Consider the following 25,100-nt stretch of genomic DNA (forward strand, 5'->3'; position numbering starts at 1 on the left):
AGATTGGGGGAGGGAGGCTCTTGCCTGGTAACAAAGTGGTCAAAAAATAGAAAATGCATGAGAGGAAATGTATGCCTAGCACCCAGTGCAGTACCTTAAGTGTTGAGGGTTTTGAACACCAAATAAATATTTTTAACTGACTGACAGATGGTACAAATAATGCCTCACATTTTAAAACTTTTAATTGAATAGTACATCTAGAAGCACTTTTCAAAATAAGCAGAGATTTTTAAAAAACATCTGCATGGTATTCCAAATCACCATTTTGGTGGTTTTCAGTATTTTGCTGTTACAAACAATGAATCAGTGTTAATATTTTATTGAATTTCATTTCTCCTGTTTATGAGGATGTTTGTAGGTTAAGTTACTAGAAATGAGATCAAATAATGGGCCCACTTTAATTTTTCAACGTCTTGCCGAAGTGCCCACTACAGGGTGTTACAACCTATGCTCTGCAGGGGTGCACATGGTGCCCACCTACTTCCCTACAGCAACACCGACACAGTGCACTGACAATTTTTATGAGTAAATAAATTTAAATATTTTAAAAACATTTAAACATTTTCTTTTGTGTTAACCTGTTATATGATATGTTCCTTTGACACCCTCCAATGAGATAAAGCATTGGAAAGCACTTTAAAGAAGAACAGGGGGGTGAAGGGGAGAATGTAAATAGTAATTTGAGCTCTCACTGTCCTTCATTAAATAATCTTGTTCTGTCTTTCCAAGAGCTATCAGCCAAATTCAGTAAAACCCAATTATAAAAACTCTCCGGTTCTGTTGTTCCGTCACCTCAGCTTCCCGCCACAGCTACTGTATTTTACGAGAGCATTTCCATGCAGCTTCCAGACTCTGGATCAATGCACCTCAGACGACCAGCGGGTAGACTAACTTACAGGTAAATGAGATTTGTTTCCTGGAGAAACGTTCGTAGCTCTTGATATCATATGGACTTTTCCACCTATTTTTAAAAAACTTTTAGTATGAAGATTTTCAAATGTATATAAAGTACATAGATTGATATAAAGATTTCTGTCATTAAGATTCAAAACTTACTAAGATTCTAGTCAATCTTGATTCATTTCTACTGCCAAATATATTTTGTCTCCTTGGCTAGACATTCTAAAGCAAATCCTAGACATAATGTCATTTCAACCATAAATATTTCAGTATTATGCAGATATATTGTGCACGTGATCAGCAGGAAACAGGGACCAGAGAATACGGTTACTGTAATAAATACTGAGAGTAGGGAGGCATGGAGCAGGCTTGCTCCAGCTGGGTTTAAATGAAGTATGAGTTTTCCTCATAAAAGAATGGAAAAACAGCTCCTAGAAACTTGGATTTTTACATTTTGCTTTCTTGAGTCATTATCTGAAGCATAACCTCACATATACTCAATAGAATATCAACTTTCATATTGTAAAGGGTCATAAACAATTATAACAGACAAATCCAGTTATAGTTGTAACTCCAAATCTCTTCTCTCACTAACTGATAAATAAGTAGACCAGGAATCATTGAAGATCACTCAACTTGACCTAACTGATATTGAGGGAACAGTCCACTCCATAAGAACGGAAGACATATTCGTTTGAAGGCCACATGCAACGTTCACCAAAGTACGCCAGACCGGGAGTCATAAAACAAACTCCGACAAATTTGAAACCACTGATATTATACAAACCACATTTCATTCATATCACAGAAGAGTTCAACAAAAATACAGAAAGTGACCTGGAATCTCCAAATGTTTGAAAATCAAACAATATAATTCTAAAGAATATATGGATCAAAACAACTCATAGGCCAAAGAACAAATAACAATACAAATTATTTTGAATTATAGGACAAGGAAAATACAATATACCAAATTTATGGGATGCAGCTAGAAGAGCATACAGAAAGAAATACATAGCAGTAAATGCATATATTAGAAAAAGAAAGGACTCAACTTAATGACTTAAGTGTGTACCTTAAGAAGTTAAGGAGAAAAGAGTGATCAGAGAATCAAAGTAATGAGAAGGAAGAAAATAAAGACCAAAGCAAAAATCAGTAAGATGGAAAATGGACAAAATAGAGAAAAATGAATGAACTGAAAAGCTGTCTCATTGAGAGGATCAATAAAGTTGATAAGCCTCTAGGTAGATTAATAAAAAACACATATTATCAATACAAGAAGTGAAAGAAAAAACATATTACAGATCATACTGATATAAAGGAATACTACGAATGACTTAATAGGAAGAAGTTTGACAACCTAGATGAATGAACAAATTCCATACAAGACAAACAATTAAAGCTCATTCAATAAACAGAAGATACACTAAATAGATTGATATGTATTAAATAAATTCACTTTGTACTTAAAATCTTCTCACAAAAAAACTCAAGGTCTATTTGTGTTTGATTTTTAATTTTAACAAATGTTTAAAGAAGAAATGATGCCAAATTCTATGCAAAGAATTCACAAAAACAAAAGGTTAGGGAACATGCTCCGAGTTTGTAAGACTGTTATTACTCTGATACCCAAATCAGACAAAGATTTTAAGAAAACTATGAAGCAATGTCTAAGAAACACAGACACAAAATTCTTCATAAAATTCTAGCAAATCTAATTTAGCACTATACAAAAAGGGTCATACATCATGACAAAAAGATTTAACTCGGAAATTCAAGGTTGTTTCAACGTTCAAAAATCAATCAGTTTAATTTATCATATTAACAAACTAAAAATAAAAGTGACAATCATTTTCATTGATTCATATATAGTTTCTACCTTGGATTGAAACATAATTTAAGGTAGAAACTATTAGCAAATTAGGAATATAGTGGACTTCCCTCAACCTGATAAAGGACATCAATAAAAATACCCACAACTACTGGTGAAAACTGAATACTTCTCCTGAGATCATGAGGAAGCAAGGACTCCCACTCTCACTTCTTCTCTGCATCCCTGCACTGGAGGGCCCAGCCGGTGCGGTAAGCAGGAAACAAAAACAGACAGGTGATAAAGGAAAAAGGAAAACGGTCTCAAATCACAGATGGTATGGTCATTGATGTAGGAAATCCTAGGGATCTATAAAAGAAACCTACACAAACTAAGTGACTTAGTAAGACTGCAGGACTAAAAAAGTCAACTTCATATCCAAAGCAATGGGTAATAAATATATACTAAACTCGGGCTGTGTGATTAAAAAATGGGATGTGCGCATGAGACCAAAGTACCTTCACCCAGATTCCTTCCTGTCTATTTCTAACAGGGAAAGCACAGTAACTTTACAGTGGAAAAAACAGAAAATATCTTGAGCTGGTGTTCAAAATTCACACTACCAACAAGGGGTAGATAGCCCTCACTGCTTCCTGAGGTGACACCCTGAGAAGGGCACAATACCAGGCAGGTGGTTTTCTGAGTGGGGATGCATAACCTGAACCTTTTCCTAAGGAAACATAAGAAAAGCCCCGATTGGGGAATATTCTAAAAAATAACTGATCCCCATCCTCCAAATACCCCCACGTCATCAAAGGAAGAAAAGGGGCGAGGAACTCTTCCAAACTGAAGGAGTCTAGAAGACAGACAACTAAACATGTGACATGTAGACCGATGTAGTGCAAGAGGGAAGAAGATGCTATAAGAGGCCTTACTGGGACAGTATAAATATTGCATGGACGTCAAATTCCTGAACTGGGTCAACCTCCTATGCTTACCAAAGACAATATTCTTATTTATGGCTTATGCCTGTGAAGTACTAAGGAGTAGAGGGGTAGGCTATATGCAAATTATTCCCAGATGGTTTCAGAAATAAAATGAAAGTTATGTTTACATAGGTACACACATGCACAGATAAACACATCAGGTGTGACAAAATATTGTCCATTAATGAATCTGTTTAAAAGGTATCCAGAAGTGCTCAGTTATGTTCATGAAACTCCTAAATTGGAAATGTTTTTCAAAAGAAAGAAGAAAAAAAAATTTTCCCATGCTTCATAAACTCCCAGAATATGGTCCACCAGTATCTTTACGTCTTTTTCTCCATTAGTGAAAAGTTGATAACAGGTGACTTTCCACACTGTGCTATCATCTAGTTAATGATATGAGTTGCGTTTTCTAGATTAAATGTCAACCAATGAAGAGTGAAGGGGCAGTTTGGGAGCTGTTGAAAGAACACCGGCCTTACATTTCCTTTTTCGTCCCTGGGGCAATTTCCTTCAAATCTATGAGCCTTAGTGTCTTTGCTTAAAAATAGGGATAAACAGTAATGATACACCAACCTCACAGGGCCGCTGTGAGAATTACTAGAGAAGGTATAAATACATACCTTTAAAAATATATAAAAATTCAATAATGCTCAGACAAAGCTAGGCCACTGCTTGATGCTTTCAGTCTCCCTCAGAATAGAGCAGGATGTTAACCGTGGTCTCACCTGATGGGGCCCTCCAGTTCCCTGCTCTCATTGTTGTCCTTCTGAATTCACTTCGTCTAGGCCCTCTGTTCTTAGTGCCATTCTTCAAACACATCCTGCCTTGGGGCCTTGGTGGCTCTGTTCCACTGTCTGGACCACCGTAGCCTTGACATACACAGCTCTTTCCCTTCTCCACTTCTATTTTATAATCAAATGTTGAATCAGTGAGGCTTTCCCTCAGAAAGTACCCACAAAGAGTATACACACAACCCCCAGCCATTCTCTGCCTCTTCCCCTGGTGTATTTTTCTTTTCAGCACTTCTCACACACAACTCACTATATATGTTCATTCATTAATTTTCTGTGTCCTGTTAAAGTGTTTACCATATATTTGTAAAGACTTCTGTTTATTCAGTACTACATCTTCATCACATAAATAAGTGCATGGCACATAACAGACTCTCAATAAATATTTGAAGAATGAATGAACAGGAAGTAAACCTTGCATATATCTACTACATTCATAGTGAGTATGTCATAGATATGAAGTTCATTTAATTAGTAGTTTTTTCTCTGTTGACATCTGTCATTATGAAATATCCCCGCTGCTTCTAAAATACAATGAATATTAATGTACTGGATTTCACAGTGGCCTTCGAGATTACTGGAGATTATTTGACTGGTAACCAAATCAGGCTTGGAAAGCACTGAGTCACAATTCTGAAGAAGGAAAGGAGGAAAGAAATATTCCTCATAGGTATATTTGGATATTTGATCACTCCTTTCCTAGCGATGCCTAATTATCACGACAGGTAAACTCCCCCATAAAGTTGGGTTTTCTTTCTTACCCAAGTTACAGATAATTGGCAGCTGTTCACTTCTAAATGTAAAACAGCAGCCTCACATTTCAAAGGCCTCATCCTCTTATCCAAGCAGAGCACATCTCAAAAATTTAACAAACGTGTCTGATGGACAGTGACACCACTAGACAGCTTTCTGTCAACACCCAGGCTGACAAATGACAATTAAGATCCCATTACCACCTGGGAACTGGGCCATCTGGGACCCACTGAGTCACAGCCAGCTCGTTCCTCACTTGCCACACTACTTGCCTGCAGCTGTGGACTCCGGTCCTTCACATCCCAACCTGCCTTGACAGACCCAGAAGGAGGGATCAGCTGCTCGGCCTGTTCGGTGACTAGGGCCAGGAAAATCAGACGGGCAATCAGACTACCCCAGTCCCCCAGGGGTAGTCATTGGTTTTGAAAACTATTATTAAAGTAAACTAAGGAGAACCATTAATTTGCAAAAATCTGTACTTCTAATCCATTTGGTGCTGGGATTTACTCTTAGCAGAAATCAAAAGACACATGAACTCCAGAATAGCAAGGAGTTTTAAGGCACTCTTGGGAAAATTCTCAAGACTGAAATTCTTGGTATTGATTATTTTTTTCTTCCTACAGAACAAATGAAACTAATAAATTATAGCCAGGGTTCTAAAGCAAGATGGGCCAAAGTGTTTGTGTATATTCCTGAAACACAGGTTATACACTGAACCGTTAAAGAATTATATCAGAATTAGTCCACCTATAATCTCCCCACTTAGAAATTTTCCTTCTTGCTTTTTTGATTGGTATAAACAATTAAGTAGAACCTTAGTCATTTGAATCCACATTTCATCATTGAGGGCAACACCTCTGCATCAAGGAATGTAATGAACAGGGTCAGTTCACTCTCCTTGTCAGAGAAGGCATCAGATGTTACTTACAGGGCCTTCGTGCCGGATCAATAGACTCCAGTCATTGACCCCAACACTGAAAGAGCCGTGTTGGTTCTGGGCTTCATGACCATCCAGGCTATTTGAGATTCTCCCAAGGAGACGGCTGGAAGCAGTACAGGTAGTGAGTGCGAGGCCACTGGTTGTGAGAGGGAGTGAAATGTATCCCATTATCTTTGGACTTTGTCTACTGCACTGTAATTTAAAGACTCAAAGAAAGGTTTTTTTCAGAAAAAGAAGGCAGTCCAATTTGAAAGTCTCTAAAAAGTAAAATTCTCAGATCTGTTTAGTCTCTAGGTACCAACTCTGAACAGTACCCTAGGCTTGAAACATGGACACTGTGGAAATACACATTCTATTTAGTTAATCATCGTGACTTTTTTGAACACTAAGTGTTCTATGTGTGAACACATAAGAAGGAAGGTTTTCTATTCCTCTTTATACTGCACAGCCACTCCTTGTTCTTTCACTGGCTTTTTCTTTCTTAAAACTAAACCTGTCTCATCGGGGAGGATGTGTGGTGGCATGGGAGGAGCCAGTTAGCTGTGGACTTGAATCCTTCATCAGTTCATATCAGTCATAGTACCTTGAAAAAGTAACTGATTTTCTTGAAATCTCAGTTTTCTCATCAGTAAGATGATCCAATTAAATTCTTCCTCAAGTGGATGGTGTGTTAGATGAGACAAGAGGTTAAATGGTTATAATACAAAGTAAAAATAGCATCTTGTTCTTAGCTTAGTTATGTCCCATTACATGGTTCCTCCCGCCCCAATTTTCCATTTCCTAAAGAAATCAGTGAAATGGAAAACAGATAAACAATAGAGAAAATGGTGCAACCAAACATTGAAAAGACTGATAAAATTGATAAACCTCTGACTAGGCTGATCAAGAAAGAAAAGAGAAGACATCAAAAACAATATTAAAATAGAAACAGGAGATATTATTACAGTACTGCAAAATTAAGAGACATGCAAATTATGAAAAAAATGCCACTAAATCTGACATCTTAGATGAAATGAAAAAATTCTGTGAAAGAATGTAAAATAGAAGACTGACACAAGAAAGAAAATCTGAAGATTCCTATATCTGTATTATTATTCCCATCGATAAAACTTCAAGCCTTAATGATTCATGGGTGAATTCCATCAAACATTTAGTGGAGAAATAATACCAGTTCTACACAAACTATTTCATAAGCATTTCACCAAATTCATAGAATACGACAATTTCAATAAAGCCAGAAAAGTAAGAAAATTTAATGCCCAATTATGATAAAACACATCCAGCAACCTAAGAGGTAAACTTCCCCAATCTGATAAAGGGCGCCCACAAAACACAGACAACAAGCATCACACTGAATGGTGACTTTCCCCTATAATCAGGAGAATGTCATAAGAATTTCAAAAAGTCAAGAAAAACATAAAAGGCACACAAAGATAAGAATCAAAGCTGTCTCTGTTTGTAGGTGACACCTTCTTTAAAGTGTAGAAAGTGCTGAGGCATCTAAACTATAACTACGGAACGAGTGAGGGAATTTAAAGGACTGTAGTATCCAAGATTAATATTGAAAACTATTATATATTGTGGCAGGCAATGGTGTGTTTTCAAAATTTTATTTATAATAGGTTCAAAAACAAAACATCGAGGAATAAATTTGTCAAAAATTGTGTATGACTTCCACACTGAATACTATAAAACATTTCTGTGGAAAAATCAAAGACCTAAATAAATGGAGAGAAATACTCTATTCCTGAACTGGAAGCTAGGGGATGTTGGCAAAAATTTAACAATTGGTTGCCCCCGCAAAACAAGAGAGATCCCTGTTTATGAAGTTTGCAAATTCTGTGTCGTAAATTCTCTCAAGCTCATTAATTTCAAGCTACCAAATTCCTGGAACTTTAATAAGGGCCTCTTGAAATGCAGTACGCACTGTCTTCAGCTCACCAATGATTGTAAGTCTTCATAGTGTTAAAATGACAATTCTCACCAAATTGATCGATCTCAAGCATAAATAGACCAAGCACTTTTGTAGAAATTGATGATTTAATTATAAAAGTTATATGGAAATGCAAAGGATCAAAAATATCCAGAACAACCTTGACAAAGAAGAACCAAGTTGGAAGACAAACTGTCAGACTTCAATTATTACCTTAAAGGTAATTCAGGCCATGTGATTGGCACAGGGATAATCAATGGACAGAGTAGAGAGCTCCAACACAGACTAAGTCTACAGACAGTCATGTGACTTGCAAAAGTCTTTTCAACAAACACTGCTAGAATAACTGTTTATTCATATGGTCTAAAAATAACCTTTAGCCCCATACCTCATACCATATAAAAATACGATGGATTATATTCCAAAAATACAAAGCTATAAAACTTCTAGAAGGAAATGTAGGAAAAAATAATTTGCTATTTGAGGGTGGGCAAAGTGTTCTCAGGACACAGAATGCAATAAACAAAAAGGTAAAAATGGTAAACTGGACTTCATCCAATTTTAAAACCGCTTAACGTAAGATATCACTATGGGAGTAAATAAGAAAGCTACAAACCAGACAGTGACATCCATAAATGATCTACCTGAAACACAGCTGTCTCATACATAGAAAACAACAACTCCACAGATAAACAACCAATTAGTAACAGCCAACCGATTTTAATTCCTAAGCACATGAAAAAGTGCTTAACATCACCAGTCATCAGCAAAATTTTAATTAAAAACACTATGAGATAGGAGGAAACCATCAGCGTGGTAGAAACTGAAGACTGAAAGACCATGTGTTGGCAAAGATGTGGTACAACCAGAACTCTTGTCCATTACTGATGAGAGTGTAAAAAGGTACAATCACTTTGGAAAAAAAGATTGGTACAAGAATGTTTATAGCAGCTTCATCGCTCATAGCCCAAATGTGGAGAGTTTCAATGTCTATCAGAATGAGAATGGACAAACTGTGACTATTGCTTAGCAATAAAAAAGAAATACTGATATCTACAACAACATGGGTTAGAGTATATACTGAATAATTTCATTTACAGGAAGTTCTAGAAAATACAAAGCTAATTCATAAAAGGGAAAAAATAAAAACAGTGATTATTTCGGGAAGGATGAGAATAAGTAGTAACTAGGAAAGGGCATAAGGTAACTGTTAAAATGCTGGCATTCTCGAGGATTTGGGTACTTTAATGCACATAAATTTAACCACAATAGAAAGACTGAAAAGCGTAAACATAATATAAGGCCTAGTTAATGATCTGCAGATTGAAGTATTATATAAGGGGGTGAAATGTGCTGGATATTATAACTGACTCTGAAATGCACCATGAAAATAAGATGGAGTGATAGATGAATAGGTGTATGATAAAACAGCTTCCACATTCTGGCTGACTCTGAGTCAGTCTGGAAACAAGAAACCATGTTAACTTCTTTTACCTCACGTGGTTACCATAATGAAACAATTTTGGACATCCTAACTACCCAGAGGAGAATAGGTACCATTGCTAACACTTTTCATTGACTGTATTAACATAAGATGGAACAATTTATATCTAAGTTAAAGAAATGACAACTGAGCATCGAAGGCAGACCCGCGGCATTATCAGTCCTAATCATCCTTATCAGGCTGGAAACCTTCCAGAGCGCCTTGTAGTCCTTTCTTACAATGGTTCTAGTTACACTTTAGTTTACCTCCCTGTTGCTTGGCATTTGTTGTCCAGAATATAAAAATGTTCAGCAAGTGATTCAAAGACCCAAAGACAAGGATGAGGTCATTCTGATTGACACTGAAACCAAAATTCACATTTCTGCAAACAACCTCATCTCCAAGGAGAGTCAACAACAGTGGTGAAGACCTGGACAATACTCGGTGGCCTCTCCCGCGGCTCTGGATGGAGGACTAAAAGGGGGGCTAAGGATAAGGACGTACTCATAGTCTAGGAAAAGGCTTAGTATTCCCTAGCCTTGGCATCAAGTAAGCACCAGAATCAGTTTTAAATCATCATTTCAATCATGACAATTCACATCAGGAAATATGCTGCCCAAAGCCAACCAATCAGTAACAGTGAGAAGTCAATGAATCAGGAGATTCACTTTCAGAGAAGACGGGGGTCATGACAAAACTTACCAGCGTGAGACTCAAACTTCAGCAGAGCACTGTTGTAGCCCAGAGTAATCAGGATGGACTCCTTCCCCACACGGCAACATTCGGTGTCTCTGTTGAGTAAGCATTTAAAGACACAGACGCCATCAGCTATAAAAGGTGGGAAAAAAAGAATTAGGAAAATCCATTTTAAGCATTGCAAAAAGGTTCACCAATGCCATTCCTACATTTCTCTCATGTTCTCAGCCCCCCACCCCACCCCCCATTTCTTCTCTTAATACAATCCCTCCTGGGACATATGGGAATATGAGGATCAGAGATAAAAAGAGGTGAATATAACTATAGCCGAATACCAATTCTTTGAAGGTGGGTTAACACCTCTCAAAATGGGCACTTACTGGCTTTTGCCTTTACGTCCAGGGCTCCATTACCCATAACCCTACATTCCCCAAATCATTTTGTATCTCTTGATGCCATCCTAGGAGAGTCCAGGTAATGCCATTGTGGGTGATTCTTGAGCATTTACTATGTGCCAGAGATACCATAAAAATCTCAATGGCAAGCATTACCACTGCCAATGTTCCTAGGTGAAGACAAGGCAGAGTTAGGTCCAAACATGCACAGCTAATAAGGGGCTGAGCTGGAATTCAAACCCAGGGTTGAATTTTACTCCAAACCCCATGTTGCTCCTACTGTATGTGCTGAGGCAACTGTGAACAAAAAGGGAGCTTGGAGTCTGCAAGAAGGGCCCGTGGTGATTTGCTGGGGTCTCATTGGATTCATCCATAGGTGATTGGTTACTAACTCACGAATGCTGTTAGCCCTGGCGTTGCTGCAGTGTGGTGCAAAAAGCAATGACCTTGAGTTTTGCCTTAATCTTTTCATCTTTGATATTTACTAACTGAGGATCTTTAATCACCTAATCACACAGAGTCACATTTTTTTCATTATGTAAAATAAAAATATTGATGCTAATTTCATAGACTTTTTGTTAAAATCAAAAATAAAATTTAGATAATTGAAAAAATCTTATTACAATAACAGACTTAATAAGAGAAGTAAATTATTATTTCTCATTAACAAGCAGATCTTAGCCCCTACCTTTGTCTTCCATTCTTCCTTACAAAAATCAGCGGCAGTAAATGGATTAACTTATAATTAAAAACACAACTGTATATAAAGTTCCAGTGTTGCATGTAAGCATATGCACATTTGTGCACACACATTCAACACACACACACAGAGTTAAGATGATCAAATATTTTCAAATGTTTTCAACCATTACTTCACATGAATGAGTACCTCCTGATGGAGGCATTCACAGATACTTTTCATGAAATGTCTTGGCTGGTTACATAGTGCAGATGTTTTGAAAACACTTTCCTGGCACAAAACCCGATTACAGGTTGCTATTGCAGCCAGTCTCTGTCTCAAAGGCATCGGTGGCTCCTTGCATGGAGGCGGTCGTGAATACAGATGCAGAAGAAGCGAGGCCGGGGCTATGTTTTCTTAAAATCACAAGAAATATTTTTTCAAGAAATTGGGATTTTTAGCACTTACCAATTGTTTTTCTTATGATTTTGAAGTAGGATAAGATAGAATGAAGAATCCAATCTTCCTAAGTTCCTTGTACAAACACGACTATTATACTCTGTGAGTTGTTTGTGAGCAGCGGCAATTTTACTTTATTTTTGGGTTCATTATCTTTTTTTCTCTGAGCCAAAACCTAGCAGAATCCCTAGTACTTAAATATTTTTTGAAACAGTGAAAGCATAGCTCCCTGTATTGATAGCATCCACCCCAGAATAGATAAAATATTTCAAAATTTATATGACTCAATTCTCCTTAACCGGATAGGTTCAGACTTTTTCCTTTGTTAATGTTTGTTTGGTTGTGATTTAATTTGGGTATAAATTGAGTTGTTTTTTTTTCCTACTTTCATAAATTGCAAAATGCCTACTCTTGCATCCTCTTTTGTTTGTCCCCTCCCTATCCTGTTTAAATATGATGGCGAAAGTCTTTTTAAGTATGCCATAGTGTCCAGAAAACACTGGTAACTGCTTCAAATGTTAGAATATACCTATGGCAAAAAAATTCTTAATGCTTGAAATAAAATTATAAAGCAGTGATAAGCTAGGAAAAGGTTCTCAACATACATAACAACTTAATATCCCCAATATAAAATTAGCTCTAAAAGATAAGTATTTCTATTAAAAACTTAGTAAGAGGGGTCATTAGGCAATAGACAACTAGAAAATGCCAACAGCAAATTTAGAAAAATATATGTTGACAATATCAAATATTGTAAAGGCTGTAAGAAAACAATGAGTGATCATTACTGGGAATGTAAATTTGTATATTCCTGAAATGTATTCTGTTCATATGGCTTAAAATTTTAAATCTATGTACTCTTTGCTAGACATTCTATGCATAACAAATTCTTGTAAGTGCACTTTATTGATAAAGTGTGAATGGATGTATATTCAAGGATGTGCATCTTAGAGGTGTTTACTGTGGCTAGAAAATGTCCATCACTTATTTGTTAAACATGTTACCTCTGTATTCAGGTTGCAGGACAGCAGGTATATCATTTTAGCAATTTAATATTGTGTTTATCTTTGTAGAAAGCTGTTTAAAAAGATACACACCAAGATGGCAGCATAGATAAACACGGCTCGCCTCCTTGCACAACCACATTAAAATTAGAACTAAATTATATAACCAACACTCAGTATCGTCAGAAATCAAGTTGCATAGAAGTTTGACAACTATGGAATTAAAGAAACCACATTCATCCAGATTGGTAGGAGGGGCACAGATGAGGAATGGGCTGGTCCCACATCTGGATGTGGTGGGTAGAAATTCGGGAGGGATATCTCAGGAGCAAGGAGTCCCAGCCCCACACCAGGCCCCCCAGCCCAGAGTTCCAGTGCCAGGAAGATACATCCCAACAACCTCTGGCGGCAAAAACCAGTGGGGATTGAGTTGGTAGAAGAAACTTCTAGAGTCCCAAGGACTTATTCTGACTCATTTCTTCTGAGGTCCAGCACCAGGGGAGCAGCTTGAAAGGCACCAGTGACAGGGAAGAACTTAAGTGTTTGGCATCAAGGCGAGAGCTTGGGGACAGCTTTCTACCAGATCAAAAGGCTGGCAGAGGCCACTGTCCCTTTTCTGAGCTCTCCCCCAACAAAGCCACAGAGCCAGCAAGTAGGTGACATATCTGAGACTCCGTCACCCTGGCTCACACTGTTTGCCCCACCAGGGATCTCCTGAGACTCCATCCCACCCAACTTACAGCTATTAATAGTGGCTTTTCCATATGAATGGCTGGTCTTGGCTCATGCTTCACAACTTCCTAAATCCTCTCAAACAAGCAACAGCTGATCTCAGTGAGCCCCAAGCCCTCATTCCTCTTGCTAAGTGGCCCCAGGCCCAGCACTAACAGTAGCCAGCCTAGATTCACAGGTTAGCTTTGCCTGGGAATCTCCGAGGCCAGCACAAGTAGCAACCATCTCAGATTGCTCTATACCTCAGGCAGGGTGGCCCCAGGCAGAACCCAGGTGGGGGCTGACCTTTGCCTGGACCACCCAGGAAACCCCAGGGCCTGTGCAGGGAATTGACAGGACAGCTGAGTGGACAGCTACAGACCATGTCAAACCACCACCCTGCCCCTGCACAGCTGATCCTCCACAGAGGGTGGAGGTTGGTGTTCAGTGGTCACAGCCAATCCTTGCAGCTGACTGGCCTGGGTAAATCCTTCCCATTGACCTGCCAATAGAAACCAAGGCTCAACTACAAGAGGAGGGTGTACTCAGCCAGCACAAATGGCACACCTTGAGTACCCAGCTTGCATGATAGGGGTGGCTGTGGCAGTGGGCCCTACAGGACACATACTACATTAAGCCACACTACCAAGACATGGAGTCAAAGTAGCTCTACCTAATATATACAAAGAAACACAGGGAGAATGCCAAAATGAGGAAACAAACATGGCCCAAATAAAAGAACAGATCAAAACTCCAGAAAAAGAACTAAACGAAATGGAGATAAGCAACCTATCAGATGCAGAGTTCAAAACACTGGTTATAAAAATGTTCAAGGAACTTAGTGAGGACCTCAATAGCATAAAAAAGATCCAGTCAGAAATGAAGGATACACTAATTGAAATAAAGAACAATTTTCAGGGAAACAACAGTAGAGTGAATAAAGCCAAGAATCAAATAAATAATTTGGAACATAAGGAAGCAAAAAAAAAACCAAAAAACAAAAAAAACCCAACCAATCAGAACAACAAGAAATAAAAAGAATCCAAAAAAACAAGGATAGTATTAGCAGCCTCTGGGACAACTTCAAGCATTCCAACATTTGCATCAGAGGGGTGCCAGAAGGAGAAAAGAGCAAGAAATTGGAAATCTATTTGAAAAAATTATGAAAGAAAATTTCCCTGATTTGGAGAAGGAAATAGATATGTACATCCAGGAAGCACAGAGTCCCAAACAAGATGGATGCAAAGAGACCCACTCCAACACTTCATAATTAAAATGCCAAATGTTAAAGATGAAGAGATACCCTTAAAAGCAGCAAGAGAAAAGAAGTTAGTTATCTATGGGGGAGTTCCCATAAGACTGTCGGCTGATTTCTCAAAAGAAACTTTGCAGGATAGAAGGGTTGGCAAGAATATTCACTCATGAAAAACAGGGACCTACAACCAAGATTGTTCTAACCAGCAAAGCTACCATTTGGAATCAAAGGGCACATAAAGAGCTTCCTAGACAAAAAGAATTAAACTGTTATTATAGGAAATGTTAAAGGGATTTATTTAAGAAAACGAAGATAAAACCTATGAACAATAAAATGGCAATAAATACATAACCATAAACAATTGAATCTAAAAAACAAACTAAGCAAACAAAAAGAACAGAGACAAAATTATTGATACAGAGAACATTTTGATGGATGCTAGGTGGGAGGAGGGTGTAGGGGAACAGGTGAAGAGATGAGGGGATTAAGAAGTACAAATAGATATAGAACAGCCATGGGGATGTAAAGTACAGTAAAGGAAATGGAGTGGCAAAACCACATACACATGACCCATGGACATGAACAACGGTGTGGGGATCACTGAGGGAGTTGGGGGGTGCTGGGTGGAGCGGGGCAAAAGGGGGAAAATTGGGACAACTGTAATAGCATAATCAATCAAGCTGTCAATCACAAGTTGCCCATAGCTGCGACCTTCTGAATCATCCACATAGTTTCGACAGAGGAATGTTCAAGGTTAATACAAAATTTGATGCAGATTCATTGTTCTATTTGCTCAGTTATTTTGAATGTGATGACCACACAGTCCACACGCTCACTCAATGACATCTACCGCCCCCAGTGACTAGTACAGTGAAGTTGTCATTGTTCACACATGTGCATTCCAGTTCATTCTCCTTGGCTGTCAGGTTACATCAATGTTGCACAGTTCTCACTATATTAACAATGGCTGGATTTTTTCTGGACAGACCACGTATAGTTTCATAAGAAACTACCCAATTCTGTTCCATCTGACATTCCCATCAGCAATGGACAAACAAGCCATTTTCCCCCACATCATTGACAACATTTGGGTTGTCACCATTTTCTTCCTTAGACATTCTTATAGTTGTGCAGTGATATCTCATTGCGGCTTCTATTTGCACTTCCCTGATGGCTAATGATGCTGAACATCTTTTTATGTGCTTATTTACCATCTGTATATCCTCTTCACAGTGACTGTTATGCCTTTTACTCATTTTCAAATTGGACTGTTCTTGTTTTTTACTATTGAGCTTTAAGAGTTCTTCGTGTATTGTAGATACTGGTATTTTGTCAAATACGTGGTTTGCAAATATTTTCTCCCATTCTCTAGTTTGTCTTTCTTTTTCTCTTATGAGAAATTTATGGAGCAAACGTTTTAAATTTTGATGACATCCAATCTATCAATTTTTCTTTCTATGAATCATTTTTTGTTGTTGAGTCTAAGAACTCTTCACCTGAATCTCTTGACCTTGCTCATTCTATGCTTTCACTACGTCTTAACCAGACAACTGTGACAATCTCTCCTCTGCTATCTGCTCCTGCAATTGAAAATGAGTTCACACTATTCCAAGCCGCCAGATTTCAATTAATGAAGCACATGTGCAGTGGTTGCAACGCTCTGCTCAAACCTTCAAAGATTCCCCCCCTGAATATTAAAGTACAGACTCTCCTGCACGGAACTGGGAGCCCCTCAGGTGCCATTCCCGCTTCTGCCCAGCTAACCCCTAACTCCCTAAACATATACCATACTCCAGCCAAACTGACTACCAGCTGCTCTCCAAAAAGGACAGAATTCTGGTGTCAGTAGAGATGTGAAATAAAATATCAGGACTTCTGAAGTGATAAAGCTCCCCTTCTGCCACCAACATTACCTAATTTATTAATGTGCCTTCCAAATGGCACCCTTCCTGATCGCCCCACAACCGACATGTGTTGTCTCCCTCACTTCACTAAACCCAGCCTTCGTTCCTCTCTCACAGTACTTAGCTTGTTTTCTCACTGGCACCCCATTCTTGTGCACTTGGGAAGGTGTCAGACTGTCCATGGCCAGTGTGTCCTTCTTATCTCTGATTCCCCGGGAGGACCGGTGCCCAGCAGGGACCACGAATAGTCAATGTGACTAAAACCACCATCGGCATCATTCCAGTACTTACACAGAAGGCCCGTCCACCATATTCACTGTTAAAAATGAAAAGGACAAATTTTGCTCATCTTTCGAGCCTCTGAATCAGCTTTAAAAATTTTAACATTTTCTCTTTTACTCCACATCCTTCTATCTACACATGATCATAGCAGAAAGAAGAACAAATAAACACTGAAACCAACTCCATAATGAAATTTTAAACACCTCTGTGACCAATATTCTCAAATCAGAAGGAAGTAACATTTCATTCTGCCTTTAATGAAAGAGTATGTCACTTCCCTCACAGCTTTTCTAGGAACATACTGTTCTCTCAAATTTATTTGCAATGCTTGTCTGAGTAATGCTTCAGCTCCCCTGGGAGTTTCTCAAGATAGGAAAGTGACCAGGGGATAGAGAGCCCATGGTTACTAGGAATTCTAGGAAAAGGAGATCTTTTTCTTTTTAAGTCTCAACTCTTTCTGCCAAACGTCTGTCCACTGTTTCCGCCGCAGCGCTCAGCACACAGATTATGACTGATAACGCTTGCTGAATTAAGCTGAGGTAATGCCGCCACTGAGGTCCAGATCACTTCCTAAACCGCACGAAACAAAGAGAGTGAAGTCTCAGAGCATTACGGATGTCAACCTGACAATCAAACTCTTGGTATTTTTAGCTGATTTTTTTTCAACTCTGACAAATGGTGTTTAGATCTTCTGGTTTATAAAATGTTTTTCCAATTATGATATGAGGTCAAGAAAAAGTTCACTTTCTTATTTCTCCATAAGAATGTAAAGTTCTTCACACTCCCTAAATAAGCTTCTCCTCTCAGATTTAAACTTAATTTCACTGTGAATGTTTCTTTAGGGAAACTAAATATTGTGGCATCTACGTTCTTTCTGGGTAGAGTTTTCTCAGATCACCAGCTTTCTCCTTGTGGTTTCTAGAGATTATAAACTATCCTCTTGAATTCACTCAGTTGGAGATAATTGTTCTGATGTGGTTTCACCAGCTATAACAACAAAAAAAGCATGAGCTTCCAATGAAAGAGTATGAAATAACAACTTGGCTGTCAAGAGCTGTTCTAGAGATTCATTTGTGTTTTTCCCCTGCAGCTGATATGGTGGAGCCAGATGTCTGCAAGCCTCGGTCTGGGGATTCATTCATATGTGCACATGCAGCTAACATTTATGAGCATCTGCTATAAGCCAGTCACTGTTGGTTGGCAATAGAAAAAGATGCAAAAAGAAACTGTAGTCACAGCCTTCAGAGAGCTTGCAGTGCAAGGAGAAGGGGTCTGTTGAAACGCAGTGGCACCCTAGAGACACAAGCAACTCATTCTGCCTGGGACATCCCTCATAGGAGGCATTACACTGGACTCGAGCCTTGTAAGAAAAATAAGAGCTTTCCACATAGAAAGGAAATAAGGGGAAGAGGTCATTCCAAGCAACAGGAATAGCACGTGTAAAAGGCTAGTGAATGAACATGTCATGAATGAATATGGTAGATCTGGAAATGAGGAGTACGTAGTCCCACATGGTTTGTAGGTAGAATAATGAGTATTAATGCATTAATCTGCATAGTGCGATTAGAGTAGGGATTTTAAAAGCCTTCCACTTGCTGCAATTCATATTGCCATTTTGACTGACAATAGTGGCCTGAAACACAAAGAGAAATGGGGCAACTGAGCAGCCAGCTACCCTTGTTGAGCGTTTTTCACATTTTTATCTCATTTGTTCCACACTGCCACAGCATGAGGTGGGGACCCTCATGCGCATTCTATCAATGGGAAAGCTGAGGCTCAGAGTCCCTGGGCGATTTGCTTAAGTTCACCTCCACCTGGATTGCTCCAAAGTCTATTCTCATTGCTCTGTGTTATGTTGCTCCCTATGACAAGTAAAGGGGAAGGAGAAAAGGACAAAGGTATTTCAAAATTTCTCAGTGTATGAGCGCTGAAATCCTGCTTTCAAAGTGATCAGGTGTTCATCTCCCCTTCTCTTACTACTTAATCTTAGCTACGCTTAGCCTACTTCAAACCACACCTGCTCCGTAAGGGGTATGGGATCACTCCAGCCCTCAAGAATTACCCTTTCCAAGAACTGATTAAGCATAGCCTTCTTTCATTATCTTAATTTCTTTTTAGTTTTCATTTTTGTTTAGTTTTTTGTTTTTATTTATTTTCCACATTTTTCTTTATCTTAATTTCTTGTCATATATTGTTTACCTGATCTTTTTGAACCTCTATGTGCCTCTTAACCAGCTTGTAAACTCTTTCAGATGCCTTATTCCTGTCTTTTTACCCAATACTCCCCAGCACAATCCCTTACACACCATACATATTCACTAAATCCCTTACGCACAATACATATTCTCTAAGTACATATTCTCTAAATACATATTCACTAAATATTCCCTAAGTATAGATCAAGACTCTGACTTGGCTCTGAGAATAATTTTGAAGCACTGTAGAATTTCTTCTGAAATAATTACGGAGCCCAGATGGCCTCCAGGTAATATTTTATCAAACACTTGAGGAACAGGTCGTTTCTATGCTACTTAACACTGGTCCAGAACAGAGGAAAAGATGGAACACTGCCTAAATCATTTACAAAGCCAATGTAATACAATAATAAACTTGGCAATGACACTCCCAAAATGAATATTGAATTCCATTATGAGTAGGGAAGGAAGAAGGAGGTGACCTAGGTTGAAATCTTGGGTAGAACATTTACTAGTTTTATCTCCTTAGGAATATTATTTATTCTTTCTATAACTATGATTTTATTCATATTATAATAAATAAAATAATAGCATAATACGACAATATAAGGTTAACCCAAACGCTACAAAAATAACGATGCTGTTGCTTACACTTACCATTTATTTGGCACTGTTCTGAGAACTTCATATGCATTAAGATCCAGTCTTCGAAACAACCCTGAGGTATTACTCTAACCCACACTTCCCAGGTGGGTGACTGAGATAGCAAGCAGAACAGTGCCACAGTTACAAAGCTCGTATAAGGTAGAAATACGATTGGAACCCACTCAGTCTGACTCTAGGTCCCACACAGCAACTCCTCTAGTCATTAATATGCATATTGTAGTAACATATTGAAGGAAAATATGTAATACATTTTATCAATGCGGAAGAAAAGAGCAGGGGGGAAAAGAAAAGCTTTCACTAAAATACTTTTAGCAATCTGGGGTAAATCTTTATTACAATAAGGAATATTTGCATTGAACAAAAAGTCAATATTGGGCTTAAGTTTGAAATTAATTTAAAGATACAAATAAGACCAACCAAAGAGTTTGCACAAAGCTCTATTAATTGACATTGTTCTCAGAGTTCTAGCCAATGTAGTCAAGCATGAAAATAAACATTAGAAAGGAGGTGGTTTGATTGTGGATTTGAAAGAATCAAGAGAATCAACTTAAAACTTAACGCTAATTAGAGAGTTGAGAAAGGAAACTGGTTACAAAATAAAATGACCAAATAGTTGTTCTAAGTAGCAGCCCTCCCCCGACAATTGTTAAATGTATAAGTCTATTTTAAATAGCAACAAAATTATAAAACCATTAGAAATAAATTTAGCAAGAAATGTGAAGGGCCAGACCATATGAACAGAACTACAAAAGCTGAGGTGTGTAGAAGACAAATAAATGCAAAGTCTAGAAGTTGCCTGTAATTCCAAGATTTTTAATGTTGTGTATGTGTATGTGGAGTGGAAATTAACCTGGGATTCTAAATTCTCTCCAAGAAAAGTAAATGACGAAGAGAGCCATGGGTTTCCTTTCTTTATGGTGGGGACGGATAGCAGTAAATAAATAGCCACATACAGTATTGCCAGAAATTAAAGGTTCAAAATGAAAGCTGTGTAGTTCTGATATAACACTAAACAAAAAGATGGGTTTATGGGAGGAAAAACCTCAGAAATAAAGTTATCTAAGTATTTAGTATTTGCTAAAGATAGCATTTCAAGTCAATGTGCAGAGGACTGCTTTTTAAACAAGTGATACAAAAGAAGAACTTGAAAAAATTTAGTTTATCCTTTTTCTACAGATGTGATACCGGGGCCGTTTTGTAACGATTTGTATGAGTGGAGTTAGATAGGTGACAGAGCAGTGAGTTGAACTGAAGCTAGGCTCCTGAAAGTTTCCTGGAGCCAACTCTGGACTGGAAACTGCTGAGTTCCTTTTATGTGAGGGCAAAGTATACTTCCATTTTTTAAAGACAGGGTCATTTGGGAGTCTCCTGTTGTGCGCAGCTGAATCGAATCCTAACTAACACAGATCCCTACTTAACATTTCATACCCAAATAAAAACTTTTTCAAGAATAAATAGCGAATTTCAAAATAAGCCAGGGCATAGGAAAGTATTTCTCAAATATTAGAATAGAGAAGGCTTAAGTGTACATCCAAAGAAAAATGTGTACGAATTAAACATTTTTTAATGGGATCATTTATTTCCTGTTCGGAGTATTTGTTGCTAGTGTAACGTGTCTTTTAAATAATGAAAGAGGTACATGGGAAAGTGGACACAATAAGGAAAGAACAGTAAAGATGAAGAAAACATGGGCGGGTTTGCAATAGACCCCAATAGAAATTTTAGAAATTAAAAAAACTAAAATAATAGATGAGTTTAAAAACAGCTGAATAAAGATTTAATGAAAAGAAAATACACCACAGGCAATCTTATAAAGTGCCCCAGGAAAAGACACAGAGGCAGAAAACATGAAATCAGTTACGAGACAGATAATATAATGAGAAGAACTAATATATATCTAGGAAGAGTTCTATGAGAAGAGAGAGACTAGGGGATAAATAATACTTGAAAATACAATGGATAAGAACATGCTAAAACTTACATAAAATATGAATCCTCGTATACTAGAAGCATGAGTTACCATCAGGATAAAGAAAAAGAAATTTTGTATTGAGGTATATTGTGGTGAAACTTCCGTATCCCAAATCAAAGAGAAATCACTGAGGCAGCCGGACAGTGAAAGACAAATCAACCCGATAGGAGTGGTTACTACACTGACAAGTGCCAAGAGGAAGAAGGTTGGCCCATTATAAACACTTTTCAAAATCAGCAATAAAGCAAGTATTTTTCATTTAGAAAGCTGACCCTCTGGGCCTCGCATATGAAATGTATTAATTACTCATGGAAATAAAAGGTTCAAAGCCCAAGTTTAGATTTTATACCAAGCTCTTAGGATGACATCATTGACCTGAAAGACACTAGAGGTCGTCTTACCCAGGTCACTCATTTCATACATGGGTACCTGAAGCCCAGGCTGTAAAGTGATTTGTTCAAGACCATACAGTTAGTTAATAAGTAGGTCTGGGACTAGACTTCAACATCTTCCATTAACCTCCTTGCAAGTAGAAAACTGGAAGTTGGAATTTCTTCATAACTGGTTATATTTGCCTTAAACCACATTAAAAAAGCCTTAGATAATCTGCCAGTTTACACACACACATTCACACTTACATAGCCTCTTGTGCCTAGAACGGACCGAAAGACGGTCAGGCAAAGCAGAAACTCTCCGCAAACCAGAAGCAGCTCGTGTGTGGCTTGGACGGGTTACTGCACAGACTCCACGGTGACTGGTCTCTGTACCCAGTGGACGAGATTGCACAAGTCTCTCTCGCATCCCTTGTAACAACGTTTTCATGTCCAGCATTAGCGAAGTCCCACTGGCTATGGTGTAGTTCTATTATTTCGGCCTGCAAAACCCTGAGCACATGCTATCACCATCCTTATTACCTTCAGGGGTAACTAATTTACTTGAGGTCAAGATTCTGGTTGTTAGTGTGGACGATTTGCATACTGAAATAGAAACATACTTGAAAAAACGAAGCCCAAAGTGTCTCTTTACCAAGTAAATGAGGAATCCCTTACTTAGTTAAGCCTAGAATTGTAGAGCCTGAAAAGAAGTCAAAGTCATATTCCTCTAAATTATTCCTGTTCAACGTGTGTGTGCCTCCTGGATCGGCAGCCTTGGCCTCACCTGAGGCCTGTCAGCAATGCTGATTCAGGCCTACCCGGTGCTGAATCAGAGTATGTAGACTCCTGCATCTGATGAAGATCCCAGGATGACTCACACAAACAAGTCTGAGAAGGACCGCTCTAACCATGCAAAAGCGGGGACGCCCATCCTATCTTTTGTGTCATAGTACACATTTCCTTCTCATATTTTTTCCTGTTCAGTCGTCCCTTTTCACACATGTGCCTCCATTTTCAGCACCTTTGCTATTTGAAAAAGAGGGGAGAGAAGGGTGATGGGGGAAAATAGGGGAAGGGTGGTCAAGGAACCTGAATGAAGGACAGATGGGCAAAGTCAAAGGGGGTAGGATCGAGGGTGGGAGGTGGGGATGGGTGGGACAGGGATGGGTGGAGCAGGAAAAATGGAGACAACGCCACTTGAACAACAACAACAAAAAATTTTAATCCCTAAATCTGAACACAAGACCTCAAAATACTATTAAAACCATTCGATTATTGACTAAATCTCTATCCCATTCCAAAGGAATTTTCTAACACTAAATTAAGCTTAATAATCGCTTCAGTTATCTTTGAGAAATAGATAATTTAATACATTTGCTGTTTTGTGTACATAGAGGTTAAACTAAATTCCTGGTACTAATTCCAACGTGTGTAGGTATCAGGGCGGGGGTGGGGAGGTCTCCACACCTGCAAGCAATTCTCTAGACATCAGCAGGTTGTTCGAGAATTCAGCTCAATTGTGCCACCATTTACCCAGAGATGGCATTAGATCCCACAGGTTGAGGGTTCAGTCTGACAGGACTGCCCCCAGCCCCCACTTCAGATGCCAGAAACAAGTCCAGGTTGCCCTTCTGGCTACAGATGAGAGGTGCCCACGACCCTTTCCTTGGGTTTTACTAACTTACTAGAGCAGCTCACAGAATTCAGAGAAGCATTTTTTCTTCATAGATTACTAGTTCATGTTAAAGGATACAACTCAGGGACAGCCAATGGAAGAGATACAAGGAGAGGTATGGAAAAGTGGCAAGAAGCTTCCAGGCACACCACTCTCCCAGCACCTTCATGTGTTCACCAAACCAGAAGTTCCCCAAACTCTTTCTTTTGGGGGTTTTATGGAGCATTCATTACACAGGCATGACTGATTTTCCTTGGCCATTGGTAATTAATTTAACCCTTGGCCCCTCGGCTCTCCCCAGAGGTTAAGGGGTGAGACTGAAAGTCCCAATCCTCTAGGTGGACTCCATTGGCAACCAGCCTCCATCCTTAAGTGCATTCCAAAGCCACCTCACTACTATCATGAAAGACACTTTCACTCTCAATATTCAGGAAATTCTAAGGATTTGGGGAGCTGTGAGCCAGACACTGTGGATAAAGACCAAATATTTGAGGGAACTAAATGTTGCTCTTCTGAACGACCAAATACATATTTCTTTTTTTAAAAATCAGCACGGGACTTTAATTGGCATTTTACACAAGAGGAATGACCAATAAACATTTTTTTAAAGCTGAACCTTAATTAGGGAAATATAATTAAAACCAAAATGAGATTCCACTTCATATTCATCTACCAGATTGGCCTAAACTTAAAATACTAGCAATTTCAAATGTTAGCAAAGAGAATAAACAGAAAAACCTTTGAAAATTATCGCACACTGTCTAGTCAAATGGAAGATATTTGCGTGCTGTGTTCGGTGACGCCGCAAATGCACGTTTCTTAGAGACTGCGATATTGCGCAGGTAAAAACGAGAGAGATCTAATCAGTTATTGAGTGAATTCAGCTGTTACTCCAGTTTTCATCATAATCAGTGATTTTAGGAGACATTTCCAGTTTTCCTTAGCAGTATTAATTTTTTAAGAAGGGCAAAAAAGCAGTTAGTGTTCTATTTTTCAAAATTGTTACTAAGGAGACAGATAAGCCATCTAGAATTTTAAAATGTAGAATATTTTAAATATTCTTTTACAATTAGGGAGCAACTAGAAAGCATTTTTCTCTGATGATTAGTGATGCTGAGTATCTTTTCATATGACTATTCACCATCTGTATGTCTCTTTGGAGAAGAATCTCTTCGGGTCCTTTGACCATTTCTTTAATTGGATTACTTGTTTGTTTGTTTTTGGTGTTGAGTTT

The 25,100-nt window shown here is 38.4% G+C and overlaps 1 protein-coding gene across 3 annotated transcripts in view; it reads right to left on the minus strand.

Moving 5' to 3' along the window:
- LOC112299563 (histone-arginine methyltransferase CARM1) overlaps window positions 1–25,100 on the minus strand; it is a 217,924-nt gene that overhangs the window by 135,520 nt on the left and 57,304 nt on the right. For all 3 annotated transcript variants that reach the window (XM_053924192.1, XM_053924197.1, XM_053924200.1), the window contains exon 2: window positions 10,302–10,427. In XM_053924192.1, the coding sequence (XP_053780167.1) occupies window positions 10,302–10,427 (126 nt within the window). The remainder of the gene's footprint in view (window positions 1–10,301; window positions 10,428–25,100) is intronic.

The sequence above is a fragment of the Desmodus rotundus genome, chromosome 1, assembly GCF_022682495.2.
Source record: "Desmodus rotundus isolate HL8 chromosome 1, HLdesRot8A.1, whole genome shotgun sequence".
Lineage (NCBI taxonomy): Eukaryota > Metazoa > Chordata > Mammalia > Chiroptera > Phyllostomidae > Desmodus > Desmodus rotundus.